Genomic DNA, 18,403 nt, shown 5'->3' on the forward strand with positions numbered 1-18,403 from the left:
GTTTTTGGTTTCAGGATCACTGTGGAGAATTGGGAGAAGAGAGTGCAGTGTGTGCCTGATTTTGTTGAGGTGGGGATGATATTGGGTGATGAGTGCAGGTGGGTTGGTGGCAGCAGATTTCTTGGTGGTAGTGGTGTGTGAGGCAGCTTGCGATATTTGCTTGGTGACCAGGATGGAGGGATATCCACGGTTGACCAGGGCCTGGTGTAGGCGGAGGTTATAATTTTGGCGGGAGGTGGGTGAAGTGTTCAGGTGCTGTCCCCTGAGGGCCAGAGAGAATGGAATGGCTTTTTTGGTGTGGAACGGGTGGGAGCTGGAGAAGTGTAGGTATTGCATGTGGTTGGTGGGTTTTATGTGGATGGAGGTAGTCAGGTGTCCTCCCTCGATGTGCACGTCCACATCCAGGAAGGTTATCTGGTTGGGGGATTGCGTCCAGGTGAATTTTAGAGAACAGAAGTGGTTAAGTTGGTCCAGGAAAGCTGACAAGGATGGTTCTCCATGTGTCCAGAGCATGAAGATGTCGTCGATGAAGCGAAGCCAGAGGAGGAGTTGGGTAGCCAAAAACTCTTGCTCAAGTTTGCCCATGAAGAGGTTTGCATAGGATGGGGCCGTTCTGGTACCCATGGCTGTACCTCGGATCTGTAGGAAATTTTGGTTTTCAAAGGTGAAATTGTTACAAGTGAGGACAAGGTGGGCTAGGTGGGTCAGGAAGTTGGTGCTGGGGTTGTGAGGTTTGGGTCTGCTATTGAGGTAGAATTCTATGGAGCGGACCGGTTCAGTCTCTTTCTCCTCACACCGATGATGCTACGAAGTTAGCGAAAATTTTGAATTTTTCTACTGTCCGGTGAGTGTTTCCTTTTGCCTTCTTTGATTTTACTTAGCCCTTTTGGCCCTCCTTGCTTTTATCCATTATATATATATATATATATATATATATATATATATATAAACACAGGAATAGGATGAGAAAAGGTGCCAGAACGGCGGATAAACACAACCTAACTCCAGCCCAGCACCAAACCCTCCGATCCCTCCGCAACAACCCGGACATCAAAATCCTCCCTGCCGACAAGGGGTCCACCACAGTAGTCATGAACTCCTCCGACTATGTGGCAGAAGCCTCCCGTCAACTCTCTGATTCATCGACCTACAAGCCCACCACGGTTGATTCATCTACCACACACATAGACAAAATTCGGGATTTTGTCCTCTCCCGAGGACCCCCTGAAGGCCTATCCAATTCAACCATCTCCTCACTCATACCTGACAACCCCCGCACTCCCACTTTCTACCTCCTCCCGAAAATTCACAAACCTAACAACCCCGGGAGACCCATTGTGTCCAGCTACAATTCACCCACTGAACGCATTTCAGCCTTTCTAGACTCTCACCTCCAACCCCTCGTCCAAGCCCTGCCCTCCTACCTCCGTGACACCAACCACTTCCTCAACATCATCCAAAACTTACCATCCCTACCACCCAACACCATCCTCACAACAGTTGATGTCACATCCCTTTACACAAATATTCCCCATGCCCATGGCCTCCGTGCCACGAAATCATTCCTTAACAGCCGACCCAAACCCCACAATCCCAGCACTCACTTCCTGATACAACTAGCCAACCTTGTACTTACCTGCAACAACTTCTGCTTCGGTGACCAACATTACCTGCAGATACGTGGCACAGCTATGGGTACCCGCATGGGCCCCTCTTATGCCAACCTGTTCATGGGCAGGTTGGAACAGGAATTCCTTGACTCCCAGCAACTGAAACCACTCCTCTGGCTAAGATTCATTGATGACATTTTTCTCCTCTGGACACATGGCGAACCCTCCCTCACAACATTCCTAAACCGACTAAATGAGTTCACCACCCTCAAATTCACCTGGTTCCACTCCAAAGACCAAGTGACCTTCCTCGATGTGGACATCCACATTGCGGGAGACCACTTGGAAACATCCATACATATCAAACCAACCAACCACCTCCAGTATCTCCACTACTCCAGCTCACACCCCTACCACACCAAAAAAGCCATCCCATTTTCCCTTGCCCTCAGAGGCCAGCGCCTCAACTCATCCCCCTCATCCCGCCAAAACTACAACCTACGCCTGCACCAAGCCCTAACCAACCGTGGCTACCCCTCCACCCTCATCAACAAACAAATCACTAGAGCTAACTCCCACAACCGCACCAAACAACCCAAAACCAACCCTCCAACTCTGATCACCCAATACCACCCTCACATTACGAAAATCAGACATACCCTCCACTCCCTCCTCCCCATCCTATCGTCTTTCTCTGGCAACATTGTACCAACGCTACAGTTAGTATTCTGTGCCCCTACTCTTTGTCATTCTGTGAACCACTTTCTTCTCCACTGAAAATGTGGCCGAGGCTACGAAATATCAAACTTTTTCCTTTAATGTGGTAAGTGTAAGTGTAAGTATATTCCTACCACAATTATGACTTCTCAAGAATTTTTACAAAAGAAAGAGGTCAACTAATTGTAACTATAAAATAACTTATCGTACTTAATTGAAAATAGTACTCTTTATTCACTTATGTACATTCAAAGTAATTTTCCTTTCGTTAATCACTGCAGACTGAGCACATGAAATGATTTTTCAGCCAAATTGTCACCACTACAATTGTGTACATGTGTATACAAAAAACTACTATGTTGTATCAATAATTTTTTTATATAATACAAGGCAGCATACTATGTAGCAAATGGCTGTTCCATATAAAGTACTGGATAACTACACTGAATTGAGTAAATTGAAAACCCTGTAACATGTATTTATTGTACCTCTGCATTGTTGCTATAAATTTGTATCAATTTGCAAATGTGAGTAATAAATAATTATTTTTACAATTTCATTAAAACAAATTTATCTTGATTAGTAAGTATAATGCCTTGTCAATTGCCCAAAATATACCTGCCAGCACCACATCACACTTACCTCAAATCATGTCTAAAGCACTTGAAAAGTGCAAATGCACTTAACGGGAAAGTGAACAATACCACTTTCTTTTTTTCTTTTTTAAAAATTGAACAGCACCAGAGTATAAACAATGTATTACCTAACAAAAATACAGAACATACTGTACAATAACAAGGATGAAATTGCATTGATATTCCCAAGTTTTGTTGAGTCAGAAAACTTGGTACAAAATTTGAGTGAGCCATCAGTACTCTAGGTTACATGCTAGCTAAACTTCAGGAATGCATCCTAACTATCAGTCTACCTTCAAAACAACGAAACTCAGTCTTACGGCCAACAGACTTACCCTCACTCAAAAATTACAAAAACATACTATTCATCATTTCATTTCGAGTGTAATCGTTTCAGTTCTCAATTCCCCCAATCAATGTTGTAGAGGCAGAAGTGCACAAACAACCATTTACGCTGCACACATTACGTTAACTTACGAACTGAGATCACGCCGTGACGTGGAACTTCTTGGAAGGATTGCGAGCATGGTCCACCAATAATGCACATGGTGTGAAGGCTGATCCGTATTCTTGTTCAAATTCCAACATCTTGTTCACCAGTTTCTCGGCCCCATAGTTGTCCACAAATCTGAAGGGACCGCCAGTAAATGGAGGGAATCCAAGACCAAAAACAGCTCCTATGTCTCCTTCAAGCTGAAACATCAGATACAAAGTGTATTATTTTGATGTAACATCCCATTCATGAGAAAGTGGCAAATTTACATAATTATATGATGACTATGAAACATTTAAAATTGACAATACATGTATGATAGATTGTCATAAGTTGTTGAGTTATAGTAAAATGTTGTATAAATATCAATTTTGCATGAACTCATTCATGATGTATATTTTGGCCATGTGTAGAAAACCTAACTTGACAATTACATTGTATAAAAAAATAGAAAGGTAGGAAGGAGTTTTCTGTGTTGTCTTTGAGTGGAAGGCATTTTGTAAGTTGATTTATTCAAGTCGAACATCTCCATTTTCATGAGGAATTTAACTTTCTTTGCATATTGAAGTAATACAAGCATGAAAATGACTAACTTTAGTATTTTTTTTGAACTCCATGAATTCGCGTAATATAACAAGAGCCTGAAAGGTAAAAATCCGAGTCAGGAAGCGGGTCCCTACTTTTCTTTAGCTGCTAGTAGGAAAACCAGAAAAGAAGGCAGTCATACATGCACGTGTCAAATTTATTGCACAACTACTTCCTATATTTATTTATAATATACACAGAACACTGACTACATAGAAATTTTCAGCGAAAAATGCAGTGTCATTTCTCTAACTACTGAGCTACCATGCCGGCCTGGCCTCGCCTGATTTTTCGCTATCGCTGAGTTACCTGCGTGGAATCGTCTCTGCCAGTGCTACCGCAACAGGATCTGTTGCCTGGTTCCTCCCTGAAAATTCTTACATAGCACGTCTCCTGTATGTGCCTAATCTACAATTATTAACATCTCTACTCTGGGAGGAACCAGGCAACGTGGAAGTCTACTGTGTTTCAAAGGCAACAGATCCTGTTGCGGTAGCACTGGCAGAGACGATTCCACATAGGTAAAACAGCGATAGCAAAAAATCAGGAGAGGCCAGGCCAGCTCGGTAGCTCAGTGGTTAGAGCAATGGTACGTTATGCCAGAGACCAGGGGGTTCAAGTCCTGGTAGAGCCTGCATTTTTCGCTGAAAATTTCTACGTAGTACATCTCCTGTGTGTGCCTAATCTATAATTATTAACATCTCCACACTGGGAGGAAACAGGCAACGTCGAAGTCTACTGTGTTTCAAAGGCAACAGATCCCGTTGAGGTAGCACTGGCAGAGATGATTCCACACAGGTAAAACAGCGACAGCAAAATATCAGGCGAGGCCAGGCCAGCTTGGTAGCTCAGTGGTTAGAGAAATGGCACGGTATACCAGAGACATGGGTCCGAGTCCTGGTTGAGCCTACATCTTTCGCTGAAAATTTCTACGTAGTACACCACATCTCTATGCTTGGAGGAAACAGGCAACGTCGAAGTGTACTGTGTTTCAAATCAACAGATCCCGTTGCAGTAGCACTGGCAGAGACAATTCCACACAGGTAAATAGATAGAGAAAAATCTGGAGAGGCCAGGCCGGCTCAGTAAGTAGCTCAGTGGTTAGAGCAATGGCACGGTATGCCAGAGACCCAGGCTCGAGTACTGGTAGAGCCTGCATTTTTTCGCTGAAAATTTCTACGTAGTACATCTCCTGCATGTGCCTAATCTACAAGAACACTGACTGTTTCTGTAATAAGTTGTGTTTCACAAACTTATATTGTCATCATCAGACCCAAATGGAGTTGGGAATAAATAAAAACAGTACTGTGGATTACATGGTTTGCTGAATCAGATCCAAGGTGATTAAATATTTGTTGTTTACGAAACACAATTTAGTGAATATTTTTAAGTATCAGGCTATTCAGAAAAAAAAAATACAGCACACATATTTATCACAATTTTTTTTTGGTCAGAATCCTACACCATAGGCCATTTCTCCATATAGTCACTATAATTGATAACGCACTTGTCATACTAGGAAACAAGCATTTGTAGACCCTCATCAAAGACATTCACAAGTATGTAAATGTCTTTTGTTACAAGTATGAGTTTCCATTCAAGCTGTGCTGACAATAATTTCAAAGCTAAGTACACATGGTTCAGTATTGTTAAAAATATATATATGTTGGATTCGATCCTTGGTGGAAACCCTAAATGTTCAGTGCTCACCAAACACTCTGAAAAGGAAAAAAAAGAGAACTGTGGTCCCCAAAGGCAATCAATATCAGGGCTTGATTGCATGTAAAAGTCTAGTATATGTAATTCATAGGGATGCAAATTTAATTTTTAACGGAAACACACCAATATTAGATGACAATGTTCATTTCAGTTTTCAAAAAATGTGTTATAATTTTCCTACAATACTCTAGCATGAAATAGTGTAGAATATTCCAGAACCCTAATAATTATCTTCTAAAATGCTAAAGTAAAATATCATGTTCTAACATCGTATAACATTAATTTATATTACTGAGAAATGTCCAAGTATGCACTGGAATTTTATTAATTAAAAAACACAGGATTTTTATTTCTGTAGTTAAACTGCAGAAATTACTCAAACACTTTTCTTCAGCATTGCATGGGCTAATAGGAGGACTGTATCTAACAGACTGTACTTTCAGACCCCATGAAGCAAGATAATCATCAGGTTTTTTTGTTTGCATACATTTCACATACGTGAAGGTTGTGTATGTGCAATTAGAATGAAAATTTTGAGGATTTATTCATTATATTAACACCAAAATGTCATTTTATGTACAGCTTTTAAACTCCCTCTCAGTTTTTGTTCTGAATTCACGAATTATCTGCACCGTAAGTATGTACTTACTGGGCTATGCAAGATTCCTTCCTGTAAGCACAATACTGCTTCATTAATGAATCTACTTGCAAGTCTCAGCTGGCGATCGGAATCTTCAGTGGAGCCACGTGGAGGTATACTGTACTTCTTCAATATTGTTATGGCATCCTCGTTTACCTCGCGCTCCTTGACTCCTGGGGTGTACACATAAACACCCTTTCCAGATTTCCTACCTGATAAGTAGAGGGGGGACAAATAAATTAGAACATAGAACAGTAATGGGAAAAGTGGATTTTTTTGTGCGAAAACATGTTTCGAAATAATAACCTCAACAGTGACAAGCCAATGTCTGGCCTTAATGTACATAACAAACTTAATGTTAAAATTGAATTGCAAACAGCTCAGGAGCTAAAATAACTAATGATAATAAATAGAATTCCCATGTATGAGGAGTGTACTAAATTACACAAAAAGAAATAGTTTGATATTTCGCAACCTAGGTTGCATTGTCATCGGAGAAGAAAGAGCATGATCTCTTGGTTAGCATATTGTGCTACGATGCCAGGGGTCCCAGGTTCGAATACTGGCCTGGGCAATGGATGTTTGTGAGTATCCATTCATCAATTTCATCAAGTCATCACTCATCCCCATCTTTGCAAATTAGCCAAAAAGTGGCACAAAAAGATAAGTAAAATAAAGCAAATCAATCAACGCTGGGGAAGGAAGAACATCTGTATCATGTTGAGGTCGGTAGAGCCCATCACGATATCTTCCTCTGAAAAGAGAGGCCCGATTAGGTGATACGGCAACACAGTGCACCACACATTCGATTTTGAGCTCTCTCTTTCATAGGTTTGGAATTCATGCACCAGAACACATGATTTCAGCTCTGCATACTGTAAAACGCACAGACTTCTCCTGAATCGATGCCACCTTGGAAACACATGATCACTCGCAGTCACGTGATCCTCTCAATGTGCAGTTTTGCCAGGTAAAACTTACAGACTGCTGAGCAGTACAAACTTTACTTCATATCTATGTTCTTTACAAAGTTGTAGTGAATTTAAATGTGGGAAGGACTTTGGGAAAACCGTGCATTTTGAACTGCTGATTTAATTCAGAATCAGCCTATTCTTAAACTGAGATCCCCTTCTCTTTTACACCAATTTCACCAAAATAAAGCGAGTCTGTTTTCTACATTTTTTTTTTTTTAACTGTTTATAGTTCTTATCTCTACTTACGAAATCCCTAGAAACCTAGAAATCCCTGAAATCCTAGGAACGTACCTAGAAATCCCTGAGAAACCAATTCTTTCAACAGATTAGGGTCGCCACCGCCAAATCTGCTGCCAAATGCATCACCTAGATCTTTGGCCACGTGGGCAGCAACATCAAGTCCAACCTCATCAGCCAATGTAGCTCCTCCGACTGGGAATCCAAAGGACTTGGTCAGCTTATCAAGTTCCTTAGGACCAACTCCTTCCTGAAATTAACAAAAACAGTTAATGGCATTTTTGGAAAAGTAAAGTGAAATCTGTTAATATTGATTTGGATTATAACTAAGCCATAAAATATACGCCACACATGTTAACAAATTACAATTTGTTTTAAATGCATTTGATACACAAGATAGTTTATTCACTGGATTGTATGTCCAGTTTAAAATTGTATCCAATGAACTAAATTGCATCCTTGATGGGAATTTAACCCTTTCATTTAGAGGTAAACCCACATTCAATAATAAATAGATATGTATCAGAGTACAGTTACTCAGTTTAAATAGTAAACAGTTGCAGTTACTAACTTGCTACTTCTTTCATACACAATCAGGAGTTGCACACATTATGGAAAGACAAATTTTCTGAATCTTCAAAGTATTGCAGGAGTTTTTAAAATAAATGTCTACATCATGTTATGTGTAATCAAGTTTCTGTACTTGCTGTTCAAGAGAGTAATATATATTCATCAGAGTAATATATATTCATCATTGTTCAAAACAAATGAACAAATCTACAAAAACATTTTTATATGGAATATCTTCCTTCCATCAAGAGGTTGGTTCAAGAAAAAAATGCAATTTTTCACACCAGAATTCTGGCAAGTACAAAAAAAAACATTTCCCCTGACTTTTCAGATTGTTCTACGCATTTTCAAAATTCCCCGACTTTTCTGACTTCGCAGTATGACTTCCCTGACTTTTCTAAGTTTCCCAGTGGAAACCCTAATAACAACAACACACTGCTAATAAATTGTCGTTGATAGCCTAGACCTACAAGAAAAAATATATTTTTGCCAAAATAACACAAAACTATTTACACAATGTCTATTACAGCACAGGTTCTTGTGTTGAAAACTTACCTGCATAAGCCGAACAGCTTCAGCAAGCATGGGTGCAAGTATACGCGTAGTGTAAAAACCGGGACCATCTTTCACTGTTATTACAACCTTTCCTTGTTTGAGGCCAACTGCAACAGCAGTTGCAGCTGTGTCTTGGGATGTTTGGTCAGTAGTGATGATTTCCAGCAACTGCATTTTGTCTACAGGGGAGAAGTAATGCATTCCTACAACCTGCAGGGAAAAATATCACACATTGATTCCACACTCTTAATAAATTTATGTAACTAATGTATCAGAATGAGGAACAATTGTTTCAAATTTAATCACTGATATCGGCCAATACTTTTTGGTCTTGAGGAATCCACAAAGAATGACGAGTGGAGTTTTTACAAAGCCTAAATATCCTGGAAATTCTGCAAAAATGTAATAATTTTTTTCCAACAACATATGGCGAAAAATGGATTTTATTCATTATCTCATGTGAAATTAAGAACATATTGAAACAAAAATCTAGTAGATTGCTACTGTACAGGGTGAGGCAAAATAATGTTACCACTTAAATGGTGTTTCGGTGGGGCAAAATAATGTTACCACTTATATGGTGTTTCCTGTTTCCACTTATATGGTGTTTTCCTGTTTCTTTTCAGATAAAATATGGCCACACGATTAGGTATGAAGGAACAAAGGAAGATCTCAGCATGGATGGAAGTGTATCAATCACCCACAGTAGTGAGAAACAAGTTTAGAATGTGGTATAACAAAGACCCCCCAAGTAGATTAAACCATTCGGTGAGTATGAAAAATTTGAACAAACTGGTTCGGTGGCAAATAATTACAAAGGGAGGGAACAGTGGACGACCCAGAAATGTGAGAAGTGAGCACATCGTAAAGGTGCAAGGAGCCATGTTGAATAGGCCGAAAAAGTAACTTTCTCAGTTAAAATGTGAAACAGGAATTTCTCAACGATCTCTTCGACAAATCATGCATCATGATTTGGGATTAAAACCAAATCAAATCCAAATTGTGCAAGCACTTACTGATGCCGATAAAATTGCTCGTGTAAAAATGGCAGAACTGTTAGTGGAAATGACAAGAATCGATCCATCTGTGCTGTTTTTCTTCTCGGACGAGGCAACATTTCATGTGAGTGGTCGTGTTAACAAACACAACTGTGTGATTTGAACTACTGAACACATGTAGTGAGGGAACACATACGGGACTCCCCAAAGATAAACTTATGGTGTGGTGTTTCAAAGTTGGGAATAGTGGGCCCCTATTTTTTTAACACTGCAATGGTCACTGGCACCTCCTATTTGGCTATGTTAACTAATTACATGGTAAACAACCTTCCATTCTTGCACGTGGCTACTATCAACAAGAAAGTAAGCGCCTGCACACTATCACGTGGATGTTCGTGGTTACCTCGACAGGACATTTGGTCAACGATGGATTGGTCGGCGTGGTCCACTACCATGGGTGGCAAGATCACCAAACCTCAGCCCGTGCGATTTCTGGTTATCGGGGATGGTAAAGGAGTGTGTTTACGCAACAAAACCGAGGGACATACTGTAGTGCTGCCTCCTAGAGGAAGAAGAAGCAAGCTACTGTTGCTAGACAAGAGTCTGTGCAAACAGAACCTGGAATGGTGAACGTAGTTTCGTTATAATGTAAAGTGTTACGTTGTTTGTGAGTTTGTGTAATAAATGCAGTTAATCTTGTTAACATATGTGTTTCCATCGCACAACATTATGGCGCAGTCTGTATAAAAGAACATTACTCTTCATGGATTGCAGGATTTGCAAGAACCTTACATTTCCGTAAGTTTATTCTATTCAGACTGACTGTCCTCATTCGTACAACAAGCTGTTGTAGCAATCATAAACGTGTTGCTTTGACACAATTTGACATAACACGGTAAGGATTACCGTCTACATTGTTTAAGTCTTACAAAAATAGTGTGATGTAAATATATATATCAAGATTCCTTCTAACATGGAACCAAGTTATAATCATGAAACGTACAAAGGCTTTGTCACGTTCATAGATACATTGTGGTCCGATGCATATCAAGTATAATTATAAGTGAAAACTCACTTTTCATAGTTGTTAGATTAAACGTTTGGATTTACAGTCATAAATATGTACACAAACATGATATTTAACGCCTTCGACGAAGATTCAGAGGACATTGAAGATTATCTCTTACGTTTCGAACAGTTGTGTATCATTCAAAAGTTCAGCGATGATCAGAGAGTTCCTATACTCATCGCCTTTATAGGTGCAAAGGCATTTAAAGTCTTGAAAAATGTAGTCGCACCAGACCTTGTACAGAATCTGTCGTATTCTCTTCTAAAGGATAATCTTTTGTCACACTACAAACCTGTAACTAATAAGTTTATTGAACGATATAAGTTTCGACGTTGTGTACAAGAGGAACGTGAAACCGTTTCTGCTTATTTCATAAGACTGGAGCAACAAGCCATAAAATGTAACTACGGTAATTATCTGGACGAAGCTTTAGTTGAACAGATAGTATTGGGCATACGATCTGAAGTTTCTAGAAGAAAGTTGCTTTCAGTACAGTCACTAACCTTTCAGCGATGTCAGGAACTGACATTACAAAATTAAATGTTAGAGAAAGAAACCCGATTGTTAATACGATCAGAAAATTTAAAGCAAGAGTCAGCAGTTTCACGCACCTCAACCCAATTTCCAAGAAGAACAGTGCAAGGGGACAAACATACAAAACCATATACTTATAGTTCACCTAATCCAACGATTCACAGAATGAAATATACTGCTTACAGCTGTCCTAACTGTACATACAAACATGATTCTAAAGACAACTGTCCAGCCAAGGATTCTGTTTGTTCATTCTGTAGGAGACGTGGTCACTGGCAAAAGCGGTGTAGGAAAAGAGGGAAGTTTAAATGGAAACCTAATAGTAATAACGTAGGACAAACTACTGAAATCAAAAATTTTAAGATGTCAACTTCTCATACTTCACCTGGCGAGCAAACAGCATGGTTACCTAGTGTCGTCTCATACAGTTGTGACTCGCACATCATCGGATCACCTATGTCCAATTACCCTTTATCGAAGAATCCAATGTTAAAGGATTTACTTATTAACGGCAAGTTTATTGAATGTGAGCTCGATACAGGATCTGCCGTGACTCTATTCCAAGCACATTCATTCAGGGATTGGTTTCCAACGAGACATATTAACCATTCCTGTATAAAATTATATGGCGTAGGGAAACATGCTCTTTCAGTGCAAGGACAAGCTGAACTGGAACTTACACACTCTGGATTGACTTACTCACTTCCTGTTATTTTGTGCAAGGAACATCTAAATTATCCACTCATAGGTCGTACCTGGTTAGATATCGTTACTCCGGATTGGAGAACGCTACTGTTATGATCAGAGCCGGCAAGTTCTATGGTAGTGATACCTACAGAGATTGATAAACTTCAACACTCGCAGTCGAATTCTGATCAAGCCCTCACTTCTAGCACTGGTATAGACGTAACGAAGTCGATGTCGAACACCATACACGTGCCGTTAAGTGAAGATGCTGCACCTACATCGGATAGCGGATTGTCTTTTAATAAGGAAAGATTAGTTGAAGAGGAATCTTGTCAATCCTCAAGTCCGAAAGTCAAGAAAGGTTCAGGTAATAGGTGGCCGGAAGCTAGATTCGTAGGACAAAGACTCCACGTAGACCATTTCTTCTTGGCTGGGAGGAAGTTTCTGTTGCTTGTGGATGCTTACAGTCACTGGATAGATGTCTGGCCAGTATCGTCGTTAGATACACCAGAGACCATACGCTGGATTCTTCAGTCATGCTCGACTCTCGGAATTCCACAGACAATAGTTTCCGACAATGGTCCAACTTTCAGCAACATCACGTTCTGTTCTTTTTGCCAGCAGTTGGGGATTGAACACATCACAATACCGCCGTACCACAGTCCTGGCAACGAGCTTGCAGAGAGGTACGTACGCATGGTGAAGACTGGCATGTTTAAGGTGTTGCATGAACACCCACATCTGACTTCTTTACAGTTCGATGCAAAGTTAGCAAAGTACCTGCTGTTTTTGAGGAATTCCCGGTTGGGAGAGGAACGTAGTCTTCCTGCAGCCTCAGTCCTCACCTTCAGTCCAAGAACATGGTGGAACTGTATACGTGGTGATCATAATAGAGATGCCGAGAGGACAGAAGCTCCTCCTTTCTTGAAACCTAAGAGCAACCACAGCAAACCATACAGGACATTTTCACCTACCGAAACCGTATGGGTTCAATCACCGAAGCACTTGTCACCTAACTTCAACGAGGCAGATATTGTAGAAAGGTTGGGTGGCACTCACCTTTACAAAGTGCGCTTTACAGATGGATCTCAAAGAGTGGTACATTCACATTGGATTCGTCACAGGACACACAGACAACAAAACAGTCCACAAACCTGGGATGATGATAGTCCACCCGGACCAGAAGGCACGGCGGAGGATCGAAATTCGGATTCCGAAAATACAACACTTCAACCAGACGTTGATGGCCATCAACCCCAAGATGCTGACGCTGCTCCCCGACCAATATATACTCCTCATGTGTCTAGAAGATCGACCAGGATTAAGGTACTCCCCGACAGATACGGGTACCCTTGTTAATTATTTTTTTTGTAACTCTGGGAGGAATGTAGTGCTGCCTCCTAGAGGAAGAAGAAGCAAGCTACTGTTGCTAGACAAGAGTCTGTGCAAACAGAACCTGGAATGGTGAACGTAGTTTCGTTATAATGTAAAGTGTTACGTTGTTTGTGAGTTTGTGTAATAAATGCAGTTAATCTTGTTAACATATGTGTTTCCATCGCACAACACATACAAGACCTTAAACAAAGAATTTCGACAGTGATACGCTCTATACCGCAAGACATATGTTCAACGGTCATGGACTCAATGGTTGACAGAATGCTCAAATGTATTCACATTTCTGGTTCATAGGTTGAAGGGGTATATTAAATGTGTATGTTTCCCTTTCGGTGGTAACATTTTTTTGCCCCACCACAACACCATATAAGTGGTAACATTATTTTGCCCCACCCTGTATAATTCCAATGGATAACTTGCATATTAACATTTATTAATATTCTGAACTTCTCTGAATTAACACTAAAGATGCTGACGAAGGTAGTCTTTATTATATAAAAAACATGTAACATTTGAATCCTATATCAGGATTTTCTTCAGACTAAAAACCAAACTAAAATTGTTGAAATGTTACATGTTAAGTGTTTTTTTTTTAATATTACAGAGACTACCTTGGTCAGCATCTTTAGTGTTATTTTCTAATATGGAAATAAGGCCTAATCATGTTATCATCAGACATTCTTTGAAATCTTCCAATTTTCAAGGATTGATATTAGTATTGGTGAGATTCAGCAAGAAAATCAACAATCGTATCGGCTCAGTCCTATACGAAACAGAAATATTCAAATGTGGTTGATCCGGGTGGCCACTCTAGGACCATGATAAAATTCAGTATAATTCCTGGTTTTCAAGGTGAGGTTTCCAAAAATTCAAAATCACAAATGCTACAGAATATACTAATCTACAAAAAATTGTTAATTTACAAGAATTTCAAACTCAAATTTACCTAATCAACTTCATGATATCTTAACTTGCAATAATCTGCCTGTCAGATAGATTGTTCTGCAAAGGACACTATCAAAGTAAATGGATTGTGAGAATTTTGTCTTATTTTCCACCCAGCTTTTTATTCTCTTTCCCTCTCTATTAAAATAAAAGCTAAACTGTGAAAAACTTGCCTCTGGGCATTTGTAAATGTATAGATTCCTTTGGAATAATAAAACTTGCAATTTTTCACTTCAACGGAGAAAAATTCACGTATAATTCCCAGTCAATAATTCATGCATAATTCCTGGAATTCAAGGAATTCCCGGTGATTAGCCACCCTGTTGATGCACATACTTTCATGGAACCTGAGTATATCAGAGTAAAAGCATAGGACAAGTTGAGTGGCAGTATTTTGAAAATTCATGTTGCCCTCCGCAGGAGAATGCTTGGAAGGTTATCCAAAAATTGCAAAAATTTGCACAACTGCTCCTCGCACATCAAATCAAGAGTAGAAATATAAAAAATATTGGTGTCTGAAATAAGGACACCTATCATACAGGTTGCCGCTTGATCCCAGTTCTTCACTTCTACATTCATAACAGTAGACTCACACACTGATGAATATCGGCAAAAATTCGATATTTAAATTGGTACTAGAGTACTAATACTAGAGTTTTACCTTCTAATAAGTTTTATAATTTAATTTTGTGAGATTCTTCGAAAATTAGGTTAATGGATCTTCTTCACTGTGGAGTTTTTAAGATAAAATGAATGGTAAACTCTCATTCAGAGGATCAACCTACCTCAAAAACAGAAATAGAACACTATTATACATTGCTGAACAGACTATTCCACTTGACCATGGTCCACTGTTGTATTGGAAATTAAAAAATGAGTATCAAAACCTGAAGTAAGTGGCAAAAAAATACTTGGGCATACCTGCTGCATCAGTATTCAGTGTATGAGTGTTCTGTATGCACACTGAACCTACAAGTGCTTCAAAAACTCATGTTTCTGAAGTTGAATCTGCCAGCATTCAATTTCCAATATTAAGAACAGGAATTAATTTTGCATTTCAAAGAACTGCTTGTGTACTAATGTTAAATCTGAGAATATATATGCATATACATATATTTAATGTGCACATAGAAATGTTTATAGCAAATTTCTTTTGTTATGCTGAAAACCACATACCATTTCTGTTGAATAATCTTATGTATCGGAATCGGTTAAATATCAGCATCGGTATTGGTTACAAAAATTATTAGTGAGTACATCAGCATCAGTAAATTTTCAATTTCATCACATCACTACACAAAACCCTTCAAAAATTCACAAGACAATATTCACAATATTTTCTAACTTACCTTTTCTGGACGTTGGCTTGCTGCAACTATTTTGGAGATTGGTAAGGCACTAGTATTCGATGCAAATACACAGTGAGGTGGAATTACTTTCTCTACTTCCTTTATAACATTATGTTTCAGATTAAGATCTTCAAACACAGCCTCTATAACAATGTCACACTTGTCAAAATTTGCATATGTAAGAGTGGGGTCCAAATTGGACATATACCGGTCCCTGTCAAACCTGTAAATACAATCAGTAGTAGTTCATTAGTTTCTTTTAATGAATAGAAATACAAATGCATACATCATAATCATGAACCAAGCACTGTACTATTAAGAATGTAGAATTACACTGGTACCTGATTTAGTAGATTGGTTGTTATAATTAACATTGTTTATATGTACCATTAAGTTACTCGTGACAGGAGGCCAAGAACACAATGGATGGAATGAACTGGGAGAAAGCATCCCTGGTCTTGGTTAAGGGTACATCCCAGCATTTGCCTGGAATGCCTGAAGAAAACCACAGAGGACTGCTATATATCCTATTGTAAATAGTTTTTATTCTCTCATCATGGAAGCATAGGCAATATTATGTTCACATTAACCCCATCAAAGTTCACTGCACTTTGCGACTCTTTGCACTAATGTGGGTAGTTGGTTACAAAATGAAACACCATGTCACCTACTTCCTAGATTTGGTGTTATGTAGTGTGTGGTCAAATGTATGTGCTAACCAATCAAATGTATGCAAAAAGCAGCAGGAAGATGTTTGATGAATCTTCTAAACTTCAACACCATAATTCTTGTGTACAGCATCTACTTGGTTCAACATAATTTCCTTGCACCAGCCTAATAATGGGCTATTAGGAGTTTTAAACAGATGCAAAGTATATTTGGCTATTATATTTTATCACAAACTGATCTATAATGAAACCTCAAATTCTGAAGTTAAAGCTTATATAGCCACACACGCTTTCCTAAGTTTGGATATTTTATGCCCAATTGTGAAACATCCATTCTCTGTCCAAAAGGATGTAAAAACATTCCAAAGTTTTCATTTTTCAAAAAATCTTCCCAATCCTTGTCCAATTTGGCACCGAGCATAAACCAAATGTTCATAATTTTTTTTATTGAGACTGAAACTTTATCACTATTTTATCAGACAATGGGACATTTAATTCCATACCTTGAATGTATATATCAAGCATCCATAAGTGGATGACTAGCCTCTGCATCTATAAAATAAACTTAAAAATAAATATTTTCTGCAAAATATTCCATTTCAACGTCAACAGTGAACCCAGATGTTACATTTTCCCACATTTTAAGTTTCTTCAGATTGGTCTCCTGAAGAACGTAAAATCGAGGTTCCACAGTGCATATATATATATATACAGGTAATGGACAAAATAATATGAACACCTAGGTTTGCAAAGGCCTATATACGCCGTCGTGGAAAAGGAACAACACTCAGCAGAGATTTCAACCATCTAGTGGCGATGAAAGCAAACATATCAGTCTATCAGAAGCTGGTGTGAGAGTTGCATGCGAGCAGTCAGCTATCCGTCAAATGCAGGTATGTTCGACCTTTCAGACTTCAAAAGAGGCATGATCATAGGAGCCCGCCTGGCTGGAGCATCTGTGACAAAAACAGCTACACTTGTTGGTGTAGCACGGAGCACAGTGTCAACTGTTCTGACAGCCTACAGACAACATGGAAAGACAACGTCTGCAAAGGAGAATAGTGGGCGAAAAACAAAGTTATCCAACAGGGATCGACGTGTGTTGAAGCGAATAGTGACTCGAAAGCACAAGACAACACTGTCCCAGATAACCGCAGAGATGAACAATCACCTCCAGGACCCTGTATCAACGAAAACCATTCAAAGGGAGCTGCATTCTGTGAACATTCATGGCAGAGTTGCCATCCCCAAACCGTTGGTGACTCCACATAATGCAGTGACACGAAGAAGGTGGTGCCAAGAGCACAAGAATTGGACACAGCAGCAATGGGAACATGTGATAGGGTCAGACGAATCGTCTTTCACATTATTTCAGACCACAGGATGTGTTTATGTGTGGAGAACTCCTTCTGAAGCATTTGATATTGACTGCTTAGTGCCTACCGTGAAACATGGTGGGGGGTCTGTGATTGTCTGGGGGGGCTATATCTTGGAATGGTGTTGGCCCACTTATCGTCCTGCGTGGGAGAATCAACACAGAGAAGTACTGCACCATCCTGGGTGACCACCTCCATCCCATGGTTCAGACTTTGTTTCCCGATGCATGCCCCATCTTCCAAGATGATAACACCCCTATTCACACTGCTAGGTGCATTGATGCATGGTTTGATGAGCACAGTGATGAGGTAGAACATCTCATCTGGTGTCCACAGTCCCCCGATCTTAACATCATTGAGCCTTTGTGGGGTATTTTGGAGGCCAAAGTGCGTAATCGGTTTCCACCTCCAATGACACTTTCAGAACTTGAGACTGTTTTGTGCGAGGAGTGGCTACGTATTCCAGTTCACACTGTACAGGACCTTTATTTGTCTATCCCACGTAGGATACAAGCCGTCATTCAGGCAAGGGGGGGCCCAACCTCCTACTAATACAAGTTTTCTGCAATTGCATTGGTGTTCATATTATTTTGTCCATTACCTATATATATATATATATATATATATATATATATATATTGGAGGGG

At 39.5% G+C, this 18,403-nt stretch overlaps 1 protein-coding gene across 1 annotated transcript in view; it reads right to left on the bottom strand.

The window, feature by feature from the left end:
• Nucleotides 1-2,537: 2,537 nt before the first annotated feature.
• The window catches only part of Mtpalpha (monolysocardiolipin acyltransferase Mtpalpha), a 72,583-nt gene continuing 56,717 nt past the window's right edge, over nt 2,538-18,403 (bottom strand). Inside the window, exons 9-13 of the mRNA XM_083120072.1 lie at nt 15,713-15,935; nt 8,736-8,945; nt 7,665-7,860; nt 6,409-6,611; nt 2,538-3,655 (exon numbers count right to left, since the gene is read on the bottom strand). Coding sequence (XP_082976198.1) covers nt 3,449-3,655; nt 6,409-6,611; nt 7,665-7,860; nt 8,736-8,945; nt 15,713-15,935 — 1,039 coding nt within the window. The 3' untranslated portion in view covers nt 2,538-3,448. The remainder of the gene's footprint in view (nt 3,656-6,408; nt 6,612-7,664; nt 7,861-8,735; nt 8,946-15,712; nt 15,936-18,403) is intronic.

Source organism: Lepisma saccharinum, chromosome 1 (assembly GCF_977018435.1).
Source record: "Lepisma saccharinum chromosome 1, izLepSacc3.1, whole genome shotgun sequence".
Lineage (NCBI taxonomy): Eukaryota > Metazoa > Arthropoda > Insecta > Zygentoma > Lepismatidae > Lepisma > Lepisma saccharinum.